Source organism: Haliotis cracherodii, unplaced genomic scaffold (assembly GCF_022045235.1).
Source record: "Haliotis cracherodii isolate W230 unplaced genomic scaffold, xgHalCrac1.p SCAF_14, whole genome shotgun sequence".
In the NCBI taxonomy this organism is placed as follows: Eukaryota; Metazoa; Mollusca; class Gastropoda; order Lepetellida; family Haliotidae; genus Haliotis; species Haliotis cracherodii.
In genome coordinates, this window is record NW_027266269.1 from 12,235,074 (window position 1) to 12,255,470 (window position 20,397).

The 20,397-nt window shown below is 39.4% G+C and overlaps 1 protein-coding gene across 3 annotated transcripts in view; it reads left to right on the forward strand.

Moving 5' to 3' along the window:
* LOC139461005 (endothelin-converting enzyme homolog) overlaps nt 1-20,397 on the forward strand; it is an 84,400-nt gene that overhangs the window by 31,568 nt on the left and 32,435 nt on the right. For 2 of the 3 annotated variants that reach the window (XM_071242472.1, XM_071242475.1), the window contains one exon: nt 17,835-17,971. In XM_071242472.1, the coding sequence (XP_071098573.1) occupies nt 17,835-17,971 (137 nt within the window). Of the gene's footprint in view, nt 1-3,392; nt 3,635-11,397; nt 11,548-17,834; nt 17,972-20,397 lie in introns of those variants that run through there. The other variant, XM_071242473.1, reaches the window with a different exon arrangement.

Consider the following 20,397-nt stretch of genomic DNA (forward strand, 5'->3'; position numbering starts at 1 on the left):
GCTGTGTTTTGTTGTATTGTGCTTGTATGACTCAGGGCCCTGTGAAACATGTGATTCCCTACTGACATGTTGGATTTTCTTTTCCTGTTCATCTTCCCGTGCATCAAATCTTAAGTTTTAAAGTTCAGTTTCTAATGTTGCATTTTGTGTTTGAGCATCATTTACCGCAGTCAAAGACGTAGCATGAGCTTCAGCCTCCGTTGTTTGGGTACTTGACACTCACAAGCTGTCCATACTAGACTGGGATGGGTAACTCAGGTACTCGGGTCAGGTAGGTACTGAATAGGACCCGGGTACCCACAGGACTACCCGGACCCGTGGTTAATCAAATGATATATTGCTTAATAGCAAAATTTATCTAGAACTCTATGGTTACACTATAAGTGACTAATGTTTGCATTTCTTTCTGACTTTTCACTCTTTCCTTCTGATTTTATGTTTGAATAAAGATTCAGCTTCACTCGACTTCAGTTTATTCATGACCAGATGGTTTTAGAGTGTATAGATCTAAACACAGTTTGCCAGGGATACAGTCAAACTATTCCCAATCGGACCTTTGGACCTATCTCTTGAGACCTACAGCGGGTACCTGGGTAGGGTCGGGTAATAGGGGGGTGGGTACCTGGGTACCTGGTTAGTAAATTTGGACTTGTCCCAGCCCTAGTCCATTCCCTTAGCTTGTCGATGCTCATGATATTAATCACTTGATTGTCTGGTCCAGACACTTATTTACAGACCGCCATCATATAGCTGGAATATTGCTGAGTGCGGCATAAAACAACAAACCAACCAATCAACCATTCCCTTAGCGCCTTCCCACTCTATGATGCCATGAGTTTGGCTATCTGTGGCCTTGCCCCACTTCTCTCTGCTCTTTTGTTCTGATGTGGAGCAGCACAAGGGATGTTTTCATGCCAGTGAAAGTTAACTTTTCTCTTTTTGGGAGGTTGCATATCCCGACACGCGTTGCCCATATGGATCCAGTGTGTGACACTCAATTCTGACGTCCCCTGCCGTTATATTGTTTGAGTAATGCTTAAAATGGCGTAAAAGCACACTCATTCACTTAGTTCTATTTAGTTTACAGTGATTAACGGATCGAATACTGCCATATGACATTAATATACATACACAGTATTTACAAACAGATTGACGAAGCGATAGTATGCTTGATGTTTTGAATGTGAATAAGCATTGTTATTTATCAATTACGCAGGTCACAGCTGCTGTTGCTGTTCTAGGTATTTCCATGGCATGGATGAGCAGAATATTTGCCTTTTGGGACATATTTTATGTTTAGTTTTTAATCAGGATTCCTTAATCAAAGTCACTTTTGGTTTGTTTGTTTGTTTGTTTGTTGTTTAACGCGGCTCTATGACGGTGGTCTGTAAATAATCATGAACTAGACAATCCAGTGATTGTCATCATGATATTCAATCCATGCAATTGGGATACGATGACATGCATTAAACAAAGTCAGCGAGCCTGACCAAACAGTCCCATTAGTCGCTTATATTCCAGTTATATCGTGGCATGTCAGCTTAATGTGGGAGGAAAGCCCGAAGTGATGCAGGTCTCAGACGTTCACCACGCCGGTGAAACCCACGGGTATGGTGCTGCCAAACCTAGAAACATAATCGTGGCAAACCAGGATTCGCACCCACAATCATAGGTTTCTGGCGTTTCCAAGGGACGCAACTCTGCACAGCGAATCGCGGCGCCTTAGACGACTGGGCCACCCGTGCCCCTGACGATACAGGGCCTCTGGTAGTGACATGTAGAAAAACATACAGTAAGTAACTGTTACTTGTCAGGCATTGCTCGTGCATGGGCTACATCACTGGTGGCGTTCAGGCCTGTGTTTTGGGTTGCGTGTCATTGTGTGTTTGTAAAGTGCGTTGTGACAGTTTTGAAAGAGGATATTTATGATAAAAGATGTAATTGATAATTTTGATTTAGATCATACTTGATTGACAATTGAGTGATTGTATGTTGATATATTCCTTGTGTGGCCTGTGATGTGACTGTGTTTTTGTAAAGTGCATTGTGACAGTTTTGAAAGAGGATATTTATGATAAATGATGTAATTGATAATTTTGATTTAGATCATACTTGATTGACAATTGAGTGATTGTATGTTGATATATTCCTTGTGTGGCCTGTGATGTGACTGTGTTTTTGTAAAGTGCGTTGTGACAGTTTTGAAAGAGGATATTTATGATAAAAGATGTAATTGATAATTTTGATTTAGATCATACTTGATTGACAATTGAGTGATTGTATGTTGATATATTCCTTGTGTGGCCTGTGATGTGACTGTGTGTTTGTAAAGTGCGTTGTGACAGTTTTGAAAGAGGATATTTATGATAAAAGATGTAATTGATAATTTTGATTTAGATCATACTTGATTGACAATTGAGTGATTGTATGTTGATATATTCCTTGTGTGGCCTGTGATGTGACTGTGTGTTTGTAAAGTGCGTTGTGACAGTTTTGAAAGAGGATATTTATGATAAAAGATATAATTGATAATTTTGATTTAGATCAATCTTGCTCTTTTCATTGTTTTGTATAGCCATTGCCCATTTGACCACATTCATAATAATAATAATGTCCGATCAGTGTGACATAGGCAGGCATAAACAACTTGTTCTTAAACTGTTACCACATTGTCAACATACACAGACCTATTGACGCTTGTTGCTACAGGTTTATGTTCGACACTGTACATACCTCAGTGACCCATCAATAACATATGTCATTTAGTCAACAAACTTTTTTTTTAGCAGAAATGGAAAAAACATATCAACTGCATATACAAGCACTAAGTTGCAGCATTGAGGCTTCAAGCAGAGGGGACCGCCTCCGTGGTTTAGTGGTAGAGCGTTCGCCCGGAGAGCGGAAGGTCCAGGGTTTAATCCCCAGCCGTGTCATACCAAAAGACGTTAAAAGATGGTACTTGTTGTTACCCTGTCTGGCACTCGGCATTAAGGGGCTAAAACAAGGACTGGTCGGCTCAGAGTCAGTATACTGTGTCTGAGTGGGGTACTCATGTTAAACTGTGATTTGATATCTGAGTGGGCTAGAACTATAAATCGGCATCAGTCTGGACTAGTACAAGCAGTCACACACGTCGCTATATAAGTGCAATAATCTTGGATGCGACGTTAAACCCCATCTCACCTCACCTCACCTCACCTCACCTCACCTCACCTCACCTCACCTCAAGCAGAGGGCATGTTTTGTTGAATGGTGTAATTAAACAGACTATAGTGTTTCTCAACCCAGGCCAGGTTACTGAAACAGACCATAGTGACTGTCAACACACCCAGTGAACCGTAACTGTCAACTGAGCAGAACCTGCAAACAGGAACATCATTGAGGCCTGACTGTTGTGGCTCAACCACCTGTTGTACTGCAGCTAATGAATGCCCAATAGGTATAAGCTCCTGTGAAAAGTTCCTTGATGATAGTAGCACATAGCACTGGGAGTGTGTGGGCTGTGCTGTGAAGTCCAGTTTGGAGGTGTTGTGCCGTGTTGTGCCGTGTTGTGCAGTGTTGTGACACATCCTGGAGCTGTTCACACCCAAGGGGAGGCTTGTGATGTTTGACGAGATTTGGAGTTTTGGATGAGGCATGTATAGATTTTGTAGATTCTATGAGTGAACTTGTTGCTCTAGGAAATGACGGTGATCTGTCATGGAAGGACTACTCCGGGTGTGAGACATGAAAATTTTGGCTGAGATTTTTATTACGGGTACTTGTAATGTCATTGTGTGTTTGCAAAGTGCGTTGTGACAGTTTTGAAACAGGATATTTATGATAAAAGATGTAATTGATAATTTTGATTTAGATCATACTTGATTGACAATTGAGTGATTGCATGTTGATATATTCCTTGTGTGGCCTGTCATGTGACTGTGTGTTTGTAAAGTGCGTTGTGACAGTTTTGAAAGAGGATATTTATGATAAAAGATATAATTGATAATTTTGATTTAGATCATACTTGATTGACAATTGAGTGATTGTATGTTGATATATTCCTTGTGTGGCCTGTCATGTGACTGTGTGTTTGTAAAGTTCGTTGTGACAGTTTTGAAACAGGATATTTATGATAAAAGATGTAATTGATAATTTTGATTTAGATCATACTTGATTGACAATTGAGTGATTGCATGTTGATATATTCCTTGTGTGGCCTGTCATGTGACTGTGTGTTTGTAAAGTTCGTTGTGACAGTTTTGAAAGAGGATATTTATGATAAAAGATGTAATTGATAATTTTGATTTAGATCATACTTGATTGACAATTGAGTGATTGCATGTTGATATATTCCTTGTGTGGCCTGTGATGTGACTGTGTGTTTGTAAAGTTCGTTGTGACAGTTTTGAAACAGGATATTTATGATAAAAGATGTAATTGATAATTTTGATTTAGATCATACTTGATTGACAATTGAGTGATTGTATGTTGATATATTCCTTGTGTGGCCTGTGATGTGACTGTGTGTTTGTAAAGTTCGTTGTGACAGTTTTGAAAGAGGATATTTATGATAAAAGATATAATTGATAATTTTGATTTAGATCATACTTGATTGACAATTGAGTGATTGTATGTTGATATATTCCTTGTGTGGCCTGTGATGTGACTGTGTGTTTGTAAAGTGCATTGTGACAGTTTTGAAAGAGGATATTTATGATAAAAGATGTAATTGATAATTTTGATTTAGATCATACTTGATTGACAATTGAGTGATTGCATGTTGATATATTCCTTTCGTGGCCTGTGATGTGACTGTATGTTTGTAAAGTGTGTTATGACAGATTTGAAAGAGGATATTTATGATACATATGATTGATAAAAAAAAAATAGTTTACTTTTGTTGATAATTGAGTGTATGTGGATATATTCTGTTCGTTGCTTGAGATGTAACTATTTGTTGTCAAAGTGTGGGATGGTTTGAGAAAAGGATATATATGATATATAACATTTGAAAGACTATATATATATATGATGTATGACGTAAGCTATATCTTTTAGGATTTTAAGGTTAAGTTGACACATAGTTAGTGACAAGTTTTTTTGATAGATTGTAAAACATAACAATTTTCTCTTATGTTATTTCAGTACAGTAAAAATAGTTTTCACGACTGAGAAATTGAATACACAGATATATTTGGCAACAGCACCAACAAGGATACAAATTTCATTTATCAAAGTGGTAATTTATGCCTCCAGAAACACAAAGACATATTGAAGTCAAATCTTAAATATACAATTTCTAATAATATTTCCTGCAGATTGATGCCAGTTCTTATCAGTCAATCAAACTTTTTACAGTACTTGTTGACCACGACCTGTGAAGATCCGGGGTAGAATAGGTCTTCAGCAACCCATGCTTGCCGTAAAAGGCCACTATGCATGTCGTAAGAGGCGACTAACAGGATCGGGTGGTCAGGCTCTCTGACTTAGTTGATGCATGTCATCGATCCATATTGCGTGGATCGATGCCCATGATGTCAATCACTGGATTGTCTGGTCCAGACTCGATTATTTACAGACTGACGTCATATAACTGTAATATTGCTGAGTGCAGCGTTAAACATCAAACAAACAAACAAACTTGTTGACCACAGACTTTTTTGTACATATGAATATAATGTAGGGAAAGCATTATGTAGCAATTACACAGTGCAAACAGTATAGAAGACAAATACAGTTCTGCAACTCGTACACACAGCTGCCATGAACACTTCGCTTTAAACAATCATACCGTATTCGACGTAATAAGCGCCCCGCTCTAATAAGCGCCCACAGCGATATTTGTTAATATATTGGCTAGTGAACAATCCCAATTAGCATCCCTTCCAATTGATCAATGTACACAAGACCTATTTATTCGTGTAAAATACACACTCGTGTGTAATATGCACCCTCAATTATGGGCAATCAAATTCTGGAAAAATATATCTGTTGTATATAAACATTTCAGGCTGTCAGCCTAAACCACGAAATTTATCTTTCAACTCTGTTTTTTTCACCACAATAATATTCTAATAAGAGCCCCCTATTTCTAATTTTGAGAGCGCCCTGGGCACTTATTACGTCGAATATGGTATATATCTTTTATCTGCTTTCACATTTAAATTTTTGGATGAAAATCTAATTATTTTTTCATGGAGGCGAAATTGCCTGTAAATGTGTGATATTTCCTTACAATCTAGAACAAATCAAGATTTAGAATGTCAGTGTCAGTGTCTCTGTTTCAGTAAACACAGCACAACTTGAGCTGTTATGTTTGTATAGATGGATATCAGCCTCTCGCGTGTCACAGGTTGTGTTAACGTAGCCTGGCATATACTCAGCATATACGCAGGTTGTTGCCCGTGGGACTTTCAAGTGTACTAATACTAGCGATAGAAAATATCAAAATAATATATATTAATAAATAAATTCAGTGTTAGAAATTGGCACTAGTCCTATAGTCCTTGCCAAACTGCCCAATATTTAAGGTATCCTAAGGACTAGCAGAAATTTGCCCTTTTTAAGGGTTTTGCTATATGTTATCATTATAAGCCTAGTGGACTAAAACTGTTAGTTTCTACCACGGAAAATGCAAGTGGTTACATGATATTTGATTGTCTAAACAAATAATTATAGTTTGGATACATTTTTCAAAATGCTGAAACAAAATTTGCAATGCATGGATTCATCTAGACTTGCTTTGAGGTTGTTATTCGGCTCCAAGTTTGAACGAAATGTCAGCAACTATTCCAAATATGGAATTAAAAATTTCCCAAGCCATGTTATGGTAATAACTAGTGTTATCTGTATATATAGAGTTATCTGTATATCACTGATAACAAGAAGCTATGAACACACGAATCCCATTTAGAAAGTGGTCAAATGTAACAAATATTATATTAGGGATAACACTTTCTTAGTAAAGTACTGATTCTAGTACTTTTTTGGGTTTAGTCCCATCCGGGATTCGAACCCACACCACCAGAGTGAGGCACCTAATCACCAGCACACAAAGTCAGCGATCTAACCCACTCAGCCACCGAGGCTTCCACAAAATAAATGTCTGACAACTGATAACATTAATTACATCAGTGATTGTTGTCTACAGATTTTTGTGTGTTAAAGTAAGCTCTCTATGTAGTTGTTATTGGTGACTTATTCATTAATAAGAACATACCGTATTTGACGTAATAAGCACCAAGGGCACTCTCAAAATTACAAATAGGGATTGTCTAGTCGGGACTCAGTTATTTACTCACCGCTGTCATATAGCTGGAATATTGCTGAGTGCAGCGTTGAACAAAAAACAACCTAACAAAACAAACAAACAAATATGACTGACGCTCATTCAAGTGGGGACCCAGTTTAAATAGGTAGTCAAGGTAACAAAATTGGATGAGGGAGTCATGCATCAACAGTGTGGGATGTTGCTCATGATATTAACCACTAGTTTGCGTGACCCAGACTCGATTATCCACAGGCTTTCCCGATAATGGCGGAACATCGCTGACTAAGGCGTGAAACGACAATCAAATAACTGCAACTCATTCATGCTAAAGTATGTCTGACATTTCATGAGAGAATTATACTTAATAGGAAATAATGAGTACAATCAACTATAATTGTTGATAATAACCAACGTAAGCCCAGCTTGGCCAGATTATTTCTGCATTCACGAACCTATTGTTAGTTGGCAAACCCACCCACCACTTTGTTGAAACCAGACTTTGTTTACATCGACCACCAACTTAGTCATTTTGTTTTCATATTTATTTTGGAGCAATATTTGCTTGGTGATGAAAAATATTCCTCATGTTTAAGAATTATTGTCAAAATAGTGTTGTGCATTTGTACAATTTGATATTGTTATTGACCTGAAGAAACTGACCACAGTTTATTTTGGCCTTCTGTGTATGTAATTAATAATGACCAGAAAATATATACCGTATTCTACATAATAAGTGCCCAAGGCGCTCTCAAAATTAGAAATAGGGGGCTCTTATTAGAATATTATTTTGGTGAAAAAAACAGTTGAAAGATCGTTAATTTTGTGTTTTATGCTGACAGTCTGAAATGTTTAAATACGACAGATATATTTCTCCAGAATGTAATTGCCCATAATTAAGGGTGCATATAGCACACGAGTGCGTATTATACACGAATAAATAAGTCTTGTGTACATTGATCAATCGGAAGGGGTGCTAATTGGGATTGTTCACTCGCCAATATATTAGCAAATATATGGGCGCTTATTAGAGCGGGGCGCTTATTACATCTAATACAGTATTTGTCAGACGAGGCTCGGCCAACCAATTTTCTGAACTGATTTGACCTACCCAAGCCACCATCAGAAAATAAAATAGAAATATTAGAAATTTATTTTCACTTTCATAACTGATAATCTTGACAGATAAATAAAATGGAACTAAAATAACTACAAACATTTTAGTTGTGTACCAGACCATGCAATGCTGGACCTAAGACAATGCAGAATATTCTATTTTATTTTCATTTAATCAAAGCAGGAAAACCTGTTTGTGAAGATGTCAGTTAGATAGGTTATGACATCACCTGTTGTTATTTTAGACCACCAGGATATTGCACATGTTTACTTGTTTATAACTCCCACGTTATTCCTGTTTACTGTCGCACCATAGCCTCTGTCCTGTGTAATGTTGACTCATTGTACACCGCCTTATCTCTCCAGACGTAAACATGTTTATCTATTGAGATAAAGTCATGAGATAAAAAAGCTTGGCCAAGATATATCCATGACACCAACAAGTTGAAACCATTCCCTATTTGCAGGAAGCTTGTAAGTATTCATGCTGTGATGAAACTTTTACATCTCAAATTTCCACAGAAATATTGTGAATTCTTTTAAGGCTGCTACTTGGGCTGGGACGAGTCCAAATTTACTACCCAGGTACCCACTCCCCTGCTACCCGACCCTACCCGGGTACCCACTGTAGGTCTCAAGAGATAGGTAAAACATGTCCGTTTGGGAATAGATTGACCGTACACCTGTCAAAATAAATTTAGATACATGTATAAACCGATCTGGTCATGCATACACTGAAGTTGACTGATGTTTTATCATTATGCAAACATATAAAGTCAGAAGGAATGTGTGAACATTTATCACTTATAGTGTAACCATAGAGTTCTAGATGATTTTGCCATTAAACAATATACTCACGTGACTAACCACGGGTCCGGGTAGTCCTGTGGGTACCCAGGTCCTACTCAGTACCCACCCGACCCGAGTACCCGAGTTACCCGTCCCAGCCCTAGCTGCTATAGTAAATATTTTCTCAAATCTGAAAACTTTTTTGTTCATATTTCATATATGATAATACATGTAATAATTAGTGGTGTTATGATGTGGCGATACAGTATTGTATCATGATACAAGGCCCACGATACGATACATCAATTCACGACCCCTGTATCGTGATACATTTCATTACAAGTCATTTTGGTTTAAAAACATGTGAATCATAACAGAGACTGTTCAACCACGAGCTCATGCAGATTCTCTAGTATTTCATGGTTGGACATTAATAGCATGACATTCACAGTGCCCTTCCCCAATACCGTATTTGACGTAATAAGCGCCCCGCTCTTATAAGCACCCACGGCTATATTTGCTAATATATTGGCTTTTGAACAATCCCAATTTGCACCCTTTCCGATTGATCTATGTTCCCTTGACTTATTTATTCGTGTATAATAATGGTGTTATATGCATCCTTAATAATGGGAAATAAAATTCTTGAAAAATATATCTGTCGTATATAAACATTTGAAGCTGTCAGCATAAACCACGAAATTTACGATCTTTCAACTCTGTTTTTTTTTTTCCACCAAAATGATATTCTTATAAGAGCCCCCTATTTCTAATTTTGAGAGCGCCCTGGGCACTTATTATGTAGAATACGGTATATTTCTACCCTAAAATATCCCATCTTTGATCTCTGAAATTTAATAACAAGTGATTCAGGGTTGTGATTCACCTGCAAAATGAAAGAATTTCAACTTGTGAAATACAAAGTACTGTATCAGGATACAAATCGTATCGCACCCATAGTATCGGGATATGTATCATATCACGACCCCACCGTGTCATTACACCTCTGGTAATAATAACGTATGGTGCTTAAAACTGCATTCAATAACATTCCAGCTATATAAAAAACTAAGGCTTGTAAATAATCAAGTCTGGACCAGACAATCCAGTGATTGATATCATGAGCAAAGACTCATGCTGTCAGGATAATGTCATAGTGACCGATTTGGGACAACCGTTGTCTGAAGGAACATTTAATTCCAAAAGCTAATTACGGTCTAGCCGTGACGTATGTGTCTAGAATCACTTAATTGCCATTACTTATAAGATGCTAATCTCATTGTAATTCCCCATTGTTTTGTACATTGACTGTGGTCACCCTGAACGAGCTGTGCAACAGTGTCACTCAGTAATTAGTGTTCTTTATGTTTCTGACTTAAGCCATATCAATAATATCAATGTCAATGGGGGGCACGGGTGGCCCAGTCCTCTAAGGCGCCGCGATTCGCTGTGCAGTGTTGCGTCCCTTGGGCACGCCAGAAACCTATGATTGTGGGTTCGAATCCCGGTTCGCCCCAATTATGTTTCTAGGTTTGTCAGCACCATACCCGTGCTCGTGGCTTTCACCGAAGCGGTAAACGTCTGAGACCTGCATCACTTCGAGCTTTCCTCCCACATTAAGCTGACACGCCATGATGTAACTGGAATACTGTTCAAAGCGGCGTTAAATCCAACTCACTCACTCACTAAATGTCATTGCATGTTTGGGATGTAGTTTAAAGGCATGCATGGCAGTATGGGGTAATGGATATTTGAAACAACAGGAACAAGCTGCTAATTGTGTGATATATATATGTGGGCAAAACTAATGATTATTATGATGATGGTGAAGATTACGGTTAGGATGATGGTACGCATGTGTTGATGCCTGTGACTGAGGTGATGATGACAGTGTTGATGATGACAGATGTGACGATGATGACAGGTGTGACGCCGATGATGATGATTGTGATGATGGTGACGATGGCGATGATGATAGGTGTGACGATGACAGGTGTGATAATATTGATGATGATGATGGTGATGATGATGATGATGATGATGATTGTGATGATGATGATAGGTGTGATAATATTGATGATGATGATGATGATGATTGTGATGATGATGATTGTGATGATGATGATAGGTGTGATAATATTGCTGCTGATGATTGTGATGATGATTATGATGATGATGGCGATGGTTCTTCTGATGGACATGACAATGATGGCTTTGAGTTAAGATAATTAATTGTGTACTAGGTTCCTGAATGTGATGTGGTATGGAAAGTGTTTCAACTAAAGCCTCCCCTTTTCGCAAACTTCACTCTCGAATCATGGCCACGGGGTATGAGTATCTGCTGCTGGAGCAAGGCCGGGAGACGGAGGATGCCATTGCTGTGGAAAGTCATGGTGAGTCCTGACCTGTGTCAGCTGATGGGGGGGGGGAGGCTGGAGCTGTCAGTTGATGGAGGGTGTGGGGGTGTGGGGGCTGGATCTGTCAGTTGATGGGGGAGGGGGGGGCTGGAGCTGTCAGTTGATGGGGTGTGTGGGGGTGTGGGGGCTGGATCTGTCAAGTGATGGGGGGGGAGGCTGGAGCTGTCAGTTGATGGGGGGAGAGGCTGGAGCTGTGTTGATGGGGGGGGGGGGGGGGCTGGAGCTGTCAGTTGATGAAGGGGCTGGAGCTGTGTTGATGGGGGGAGGCTGGAGCTGTCAGTTGATGGGGGGGGGGGAGCTGTCAGTTGATGGAGGGGGGGGGCTGGAGCTGTCAGTTGATGCGGGGGGGGCTGGAGCTGTCAGTTGATTGGATGGGAGGCTGGAGCTGTCAGTTGATTGGATGGGAGGCTGGAGCTGTCAGTTGATGGGATGGGAGGCTGGAGCTGTCAGTTGATGGGGTGGGAGGCTGGAGCTGTCAGTTGATGGGGGGAGGGGGACTGGAGCTGTCAGTTGATGGGGTGGGAGGCTGGAGCTGTCAGTTGATGGTGGGGGGGAGGCTGGAGCTGTCAGTTGATGGGGGGAGGGAGGCTGGAGCTGTCAGTTGATGGGGGGAGGGAGGCTGGAGCTGTCAGTTGATGGGGGGAGGGGGACTGGAGCTGTCAGTTGATGTTGATGCTGAGAATAGCGCTGCGATAGATCACTGGGTTCCTGTTTCTACAGGTAGACAGATGGTGGCCGATTTCTCGTACACTACGGTCGGACAAAACATATCATTCACTGGTCTTCAGTATCAAATGAGAACATGGCGGACAATGTGAAGTATATTTGTGGAGAAAAGTTGCTCAGTCCAAATAAACATCAGTACAGCTTTTACATTATCAATTTATCACCCATTTTTGGGGGGGGAAGACATGATACATGTTTTTTTCACATTCATGATTAAGGATGCTGCATACACATACCACACACGGATATAACAGGTGTTGTGACATATTTTTTTCACCACCTGTTGGCTAAAAGTGTTGAGCAAACCAACTGTGGAATCGGTTGATCATGTCACAAGTCAGGTGCAGCTACACAACCTGGGTTGGGGAGACAAGATCGACAGCTAAAGATGCTTAACAGTCAGGGTTAGAACTTCACACCATCCCGCTAACCTGGGCTAATACAAGTTCCTGTGGGCTAGTACAAGTTCCTGTGGGCTGGTACAAGTTTCTGTGGGCTAGTACAAATTTCCCAGTTTCCCCAATGTTTAAGTATTACAAAGGGGTTATATATTTATTTGGTCTAGTTAAGCTTTGGGGTTAAGTTCTAATCCTGACAATTTCTGAAAGGTTACCAATTTGCAGTGTTTCCGGTGACTTTTACGTTTGCCTGTCCCAGTAAATGGCGGGACAAGAAATGTCGGAATTGTGTTGTTACAGTTTCATTTGACATTTTACATCCCTACAGCCCTTGAATTTACCGGTCCAAGCCATATTGTCGGTCAATATCCAGGCCTTGCGGTGTGTTTCTCTTCCGGCAAGTGACTTTGTTTAAATTTGTATACCGGTAGTCACCTGGTAGCTTATGGGTATCTGCTAGGAGGAGTTGATACTGTGAGAACAAAACTTTCAAACTGCCAACTTTGGTTGTATATTTCCAAGGGAGCTGAGAATGAAAACTATACACACACAGATCCCTGAACTAGGCCATCACTATCGTGACACTCCCTCAGCAGTTGCCTTACTTGTGGTGAGTTCCGTCCTTTCAGTGATCATGTCTCAAGACAAAAACCTATCACTCTTCACTGTATTCTGCCTTCTGTGGTTGCAGAATATTTTGCAGAAATGCCCACTCTGTGCAGAAATTTTACTGAAAATATTTTCTGCAGAACTCATGCAGAATTTTGCATTTTTGTGCTGCTGAATTCGTCAAATACATTGCAGAATTTTAACATGTGAGTCAAAAGTTGGTTTTATATGTGTTAGCGGATGTTTATTTGGTTTTGAAGTGAAGTTGATTCTTCTATTATTTGTTGAAAGTGCATGTCTGTATGTTTATGCTAGTTAGTCATCCTCTGATTAATTTCAATCAGCTATTCTAGCCGTGTACAAGTTTATCATGAAAATGCTTGCCACAAGTCAAACAGGTGCAAAACAAAATAAGATCAAGTAATGAACACTATCTCTGGAAACTAGCCTCAGAGAAGTATTGTTTCTAGAGAATGCTATTGTAAAACTGTTGCCAGTGATATTGTAAAGCACGTGTTTATGTCCGACACGATCAATATGAATGACCGAAATTTACTTTTTAACACCATATGTGGTACATGGATGTAAATGTTTTTGTTAAGATTTGGGAGAAAGATGATGATGTTATTCTTGCGTTCTTACTTGGTGGGTGTCCAATAGATGTATTATGGAGCTAGAAAGAGATGTGTGGGCAGAAGTAATAATTAATGTAAGCCGCTGTATAAGGAAATGGCAATACCTGTAGAAAACTTGTATGTTTATGAACATGTGTAATTATACCCCCAATTCATGTTAAACATGTAACACAATCATATCTGCATATTGTAATCTTCATTCAATTGGAGGAAATAAAGAATATCTATCTATATATGTACACTCATTTCCTTAGGCGACATTTTATTTATTACTTGGTTTAGGGATGCGCCGCTCTTTCAAGGTCCAAATGATGAAAAAAAATAAAAACACAAATTACGGTACTGGGATCCTTTTCTGATACCATCAAAGCTTGGCAACGCAAGGCGCAGTGGTGACCAGTTTAAATCTTTCAACCCTGTTGGTCGGTACGCCGTCCAAAAGGCCACGAGTCATCAGATACCGCAGGTGAAATGAGTTTGAAATCCGTAAACCAAGAAATAAAAAAAAGTGTCATGTTATATCTTGGAAAAAGAAACCTTGTATAATTTCATTCATTTAAATTATCTGTGGAATCGTCCCTGCGGGGTAAAAGAGCTGAGTTTTCTCTTTATTATTTTTCAATTTCAATTTCAATTTCTGGTAATTCAGAATTCTGTGGATGTGTTAGCCGTGATATGATAATCCACTACGTTCCAAAGTCATTGCAGTTTGAGGCTGAAACATTGTATTAGTCAAAATTAATGTAAACAATATTTGATGGAATTTAGAATGAAATTAGTTTATTATATTAAAAAGTAAAGTCAGAAATACACTGAATAATTGTTATAACCAGATAGTGTAAAAATATGACGAACTTGCATGACACAGTACAGGTGTCTAGTGATCATGTGTTTGCTATTTGGAAAGACAAACGATCAAACACATTGTCTGTGTTAAAGTGGACACCTCCATCTCGAGAGCTTTTTATTTTTAAGCATGGTAATGTGATAATGGTCATTTTCAAGGCAAAACATGTGGCCCCGTCGTTTATGCCACCACAATTCCCTGTGTAGAGTTGCGTCCCTTTGGCATGCCAGGAACCTGTGACAGTGGATGCAAATACTGGTTCACCTGATTTTGTTTCTGGGTTTGTCAGCACCAAACCCGTGCTCGTGGGTTTCACCAAAGTGGTAACGTCTAAGACCTGCATAACTTCGGGCTTTCCTCCCACATTAAACTGACACGTCGTGATATAACTTGAATACTGTTAAAAGCAGCGTTAAACCCAACTCACTCACTCTAATTCCACATCGTATTTTGCCTAATTCTGACTTCGGAGTTCCCATGTGGGGAATTCAGACAAAGTATGTCCGTGGCGTGAAACTTGACAAATGAAAATTTGTGTCCTAGAAATTCTGAAAGGCACTGATTTATGATTTCCACTCAAAACATAAAAAACACACTTTTTTATATAAACCTATTTATTTTGAAAACCTGACAGACCTTTAGAAATTTTAATCGATTAAAGAAACATTGAATTACTCATGTATATTTCTTTGTTATCATCAATATCAAATTAAGTTTTGGTTCCGCAGTTTGCGTGTCCATTTCAAGGATGACTGCAGGCATTCACAGTTGTCAAGTTGTGTCATTTCCTGTCCACCTGTTTTCCAGCATGTCAGCATTAATTACAGGAGAGTTGTGGAAAGTGTTCAGACAACAAAGATAATTTACCTGTGAAGATTCGGGCTAGAATAGGTCTTCAGCAACCCATGCTGGCTGGAAAAGGCGACTATGCTTGTCGTAAGAGGCGACTCAAGGGATTGGGTGGTCAGGCTCGCTGACTTGGTTGATGCATGTCATCGTATCCCAATTGCAGGGATTGATGCTCATGATGTCAATCATTGGATTGTCTGGTCCAGATTTGATAATTTACAGACCACTGTCATATTGCTGGAAAATTGTTGAGTGCGGCGTTAAACAACAAACAAACAAACAAAACAAAGAGAATTCTACCATTTCCTTCACGCATCAGGGACATAAGCAGAAACAATTAAGGGTTTCATTCAACTAGTAAATTACTCAACAGTTTCATTGAGTTCTCATATTTTTTTATAACACATTTTAAGAGCTCGATTTAAGGAACTTGATTGGACTTGCACCAAGTGCATGTTGACATCAAAAGCTGGTTGCACGATCAGAACCCGTTTGCTCCTTGATCCCATGTATTTATCAAAGGTGAAACATAGATGCATAAACTCGTCTATCGTATTCGAGGTAATAAGCGCCCTGTTCTGATAAGCAGCCAGAGCGATATTTGCTAATATATTGGCTAGTGAACAATCTCAATAGCACCCTTTCCGATTGATCAATGTTCACAAGACTTATTTATTCGTGTATAATACGCACTCATGTGTTATATGCACCCTTAATTATGGGCGATTCAATTCTCAAAAACATATCTATCATGTATAATATGCACAGATTCTTCTTTTATATCATTTCAGGCTGTCAGCATAAACCACAAAATTTACAATCTTTCAACTCTGTTTTTTATTTCACCAAAATTATATTCTTATAAGAGCCCCCTTTTTCTAATTTTGAGAGCACCCTGTTTGCTTATTACATCGAATACGGTAAGGATAATCTCAGATCTCTTATGGCCATCTCATGGTTGTAAATACAGTTAGTACTGACTGTTACAGTACTTGGCGGGGGGGGGGGGGGGGGGGGGGAGCATGGGTGGCCCAGTTGTCTAAGGTGCCACGATTCGCTGTTCAGAGTTGCATCCCTTTGGCACACCAGAAACCTATGATTGTGGGTTCAAATCCCAGTTCGCCCCGATTATGTTTCTAGGTTTGTCAGCACCATTTCCGTGCTTGTGGGTTTCACCGAAGTGGTAAACGTCTGAGACCTGCATCACTTCGGGCTTTCCTCCCACATTAAGCTGACACGCTGTGATATAAACTGGAATAAAAGCGGCGTTAAACCCAACTCACTGACTCACTACAGTACTTGTGTGGCAGCATCATATAATGCATACTGATTGCTTCATTCCCTTAATGTCGAGTGCCAGGCAGGGTAACAGCGAGTACCATCTTTGAACATCTTTTAACATGAACCACCAATGTTCCTCTCTCTGGGTAGATGCTCTCTCAACTGGACCACAAAGAAACAAAGATGGAGATATCAGTATCATCAGATTGCAGAAATTCTGCAAAGTTTAACCAAACTCTGCAAGGCCTCAACTTGATTTTACCGCTTCTTTGGGGCTGGGACGGGTAACACAGGTACTCGTTGGGTACTGAGTAGGGCCTGAGTACCCACTGATCCGGGGTAGAATAGGTCTTCAGCAACTCATGCTTGCTGTAAAAGGCGACTGTGCTTGTCGTAAGAGGCAACTCACAGGGTCGGGTGGTCAGGCTCACTGACTTGGTTGATGCATGTCATTGATCCCAATTATGTGGATCGATGCTCATGATATTAATCATTGGATTGTCTGGTCCAGACTCGATTATCTACAGACTTTCGTCATATAGCTGGAATATTGCTGAGTGTGGCGTTAACCAACAAACCAACCAACCAACCAAGCCATGGGTCCGGTAGAACAATTCCTCATCAGACATTTTCTACCCAACTCTTGGCCCCACAGCAGGTACCTGGATTAGGTTGGGTAATGAGGGCACGGTACCGGGGTAGTAACTTTGGTCTCATCCCGGCCCTACCATTCTTAATGATGCTCCTTGGACCAGAAAAAAGTTCCTGCTTTCTTTTCATGAATGTCTTCATTTTCAGCATATTGTTGCTGTGGTAACTGGACCCAAAAACGTTTTACCAAACTCAGCTTCAGACAAGTGGCTGGACTGCAGACTGGAATAGTTTGGAAACTGCATAATGTTTTCTTTCTGTTCACAGACACTCTCAACAAAAAGCCCAAATCCCAGAAGTCTGGAGATTGCAGACTCAAGGCTATTGCCATCATATCGTTTCTCATCATCGTCGCCCTGGTCATTTTTATAGCATGGCAGCACTTTACAACACAGAGGCAGGAGGTCAGTGTGGAGTACCTTATTTGGCGTATATGTATTTAGTGGTACTATGCAACTGGGTGAGTGTGGATAAGCTCCCTTAGTCATGAGCATATGTTGAGATCTGTACAAGCGATGCTGACGCTAAAGTACTCATGGAAATGAACAAAAATGTTTTGCTGGATTTAATAATCAACACAAAGCATTACGTAGATGTAAATATGAAATAACAAAACAACTGGAAAAGTACTAGTCTGGATTTGCTAGTTTGATCTCAGTGCTCAATACAAAATGTACTTTACAGGAGGTAATTTGTAGGCACTTTCAACATTCAAAAATAAAACTAAGTCCAAATTGACATGGCCTGGAAAAAAGTTATCAAAACAACAATAAAAATAACAACTATGTTTATGTACATAATAATAATGACATGTAAGTTGTTGTTTGAGAAGGGAATATGTTACTTTTACGTTCTGATATTTTGACGATGATTCACTATCCCACAATGCCACTCACAAATCACTAACCACTGACAAATCACTAACCACTGACAAATCACATGCACGTGGGTTTCAAGCACCTGTTTTCACCTGTCGTCAAGGTGTCATAGCTCATGGACATTCAATTTGATCTACCGGTACTAACACCTGGTAATGCTCAGTTTCACAATAGTCTGTTTTGTTAATATTTTTACACACTTTTACGTGTAAAAAGACAAAAAAAACTTTGATACGCTGTATTTGTGCCAAGGCCCAATTAGTACTAATTGAGTTGTTTGAATATTTATATATTTTGTATATTAACTGCATTCATTTAAAATCTGAGATTGAAAAAACAGTTTATTTTCATTTCCGTGAGTACTTTAGTCAACATTAAACTATCATGAAGCTAAGAAGACTGATGTCTTTATTTGAGAACTCGACAAGTGTGAACCTTTAAAACCCTTGAAAATCACCAAATAGCTTGAAAAGCCTTGAATGTGTCCAAAATGAAATATACTGTTTGATAAAAGTATTAAGATACACAAAAATATGTACCAAGGATGTTTAAGTGTGTTTTATCACAGTGATAGATTTGTGTGCCAAAGAAGTTAGGACAGACTTTATTTATTTTTTTGTTGATTGTGAAATTAAAACTTGTTGGAAAACAAATCATATTTAAACAGCGTTTTAGGGCTTACAACTAATATATAGTATGCTGGATTTAATAAAATATTGACAGACTTAACCTAATAATACAAGTGAAAAAGGCTTGAAAAGGCCTTCAATATTATTGTGCCATATCTGTCTGAACTTTGTTTCTTATTTCTGTATCCCCATTTTGTTTTGTGAATCATAAAGTAAGTTTGTGTGTTTATCATTTTCCATGAGTGTGTCATGTTTATTTGTGAGAAAGTACACTGGCTCCATACAAATAACAGTTGTTATATAAGGTTTTTATTGTCTGCCTTTCAGGCACTGTGAACAAAAAATATTGTTCCGTGTTGCAAAATTTGATTTTCTGTGAAGCAAATTGTTATGTTCTTCAGTAGCAAATTGTGATCTTCTGATAAAATCATGATTTTCTGTAACTCTGTGTATCAGAGTATGGTCTTGTGTAACAATGTAGGATTTTCTGTGTATCAAAATATTAATTCTGTGTAACAATATATGATTTTCCTATACGGGTGCATCAAACCTGAGGCGAAAAATAAATCGTCAAAATGTCAAATGGTCAGTCCGTACGCCACTGTTGAACCAGACTGTAGACACTGAAACACTATGTACAACGCCACCTACACACACCATGTTTCTGTCAAATGGTCAGACCGTACGCCACTGTTGAACCAGACTGTAGACACTGTGAGACACTATGTACAGCGCCACCTACTCGCACCATGTTTCTGTCAAATGGTCAGACCGTACGCCACTGTTGAACCAGACTGTAGACACTGTGAGGCACTATGTACAACACCACCTACACACACCATGTTTCAGATGACACCTTACAATGTCTGTTTGTCCGGGGATATACATTCACATCTATGTAATTACACAGTAATCATATTCCCGTCCTGCTGTCATTGCACCAGGAAATGGTAAGCGGCCAATCAGTCATTTCGTACTGTATGTTGGTATTGTGCCGGTAATAATAGCTGCCACTCGTTCCCGGAGCCGACCAGGGCAGCAGCTGCCCTAGTGTACTAGTAGGATGAAGGTCCTCCTGTTGTTCCATATGTTCATAGTTGGAGCTGTTTCAGCTGACAAGTGCAAGGTTTGTGATTTTGCCCTACTTTCTAAGTCACATTATGTATCAGGTACTTTGGATGGTGGGGTACTTGACCAGACATCTGTGGATAACAGTATTACAGTTATATCACGGCGTGTCAGCTTAATGTGGGAGGAAAGCCTGAAGTGATTCAGGTCTAAACCATTTACCACTTTTGGCACGGATATGGTACTGACAAGCCT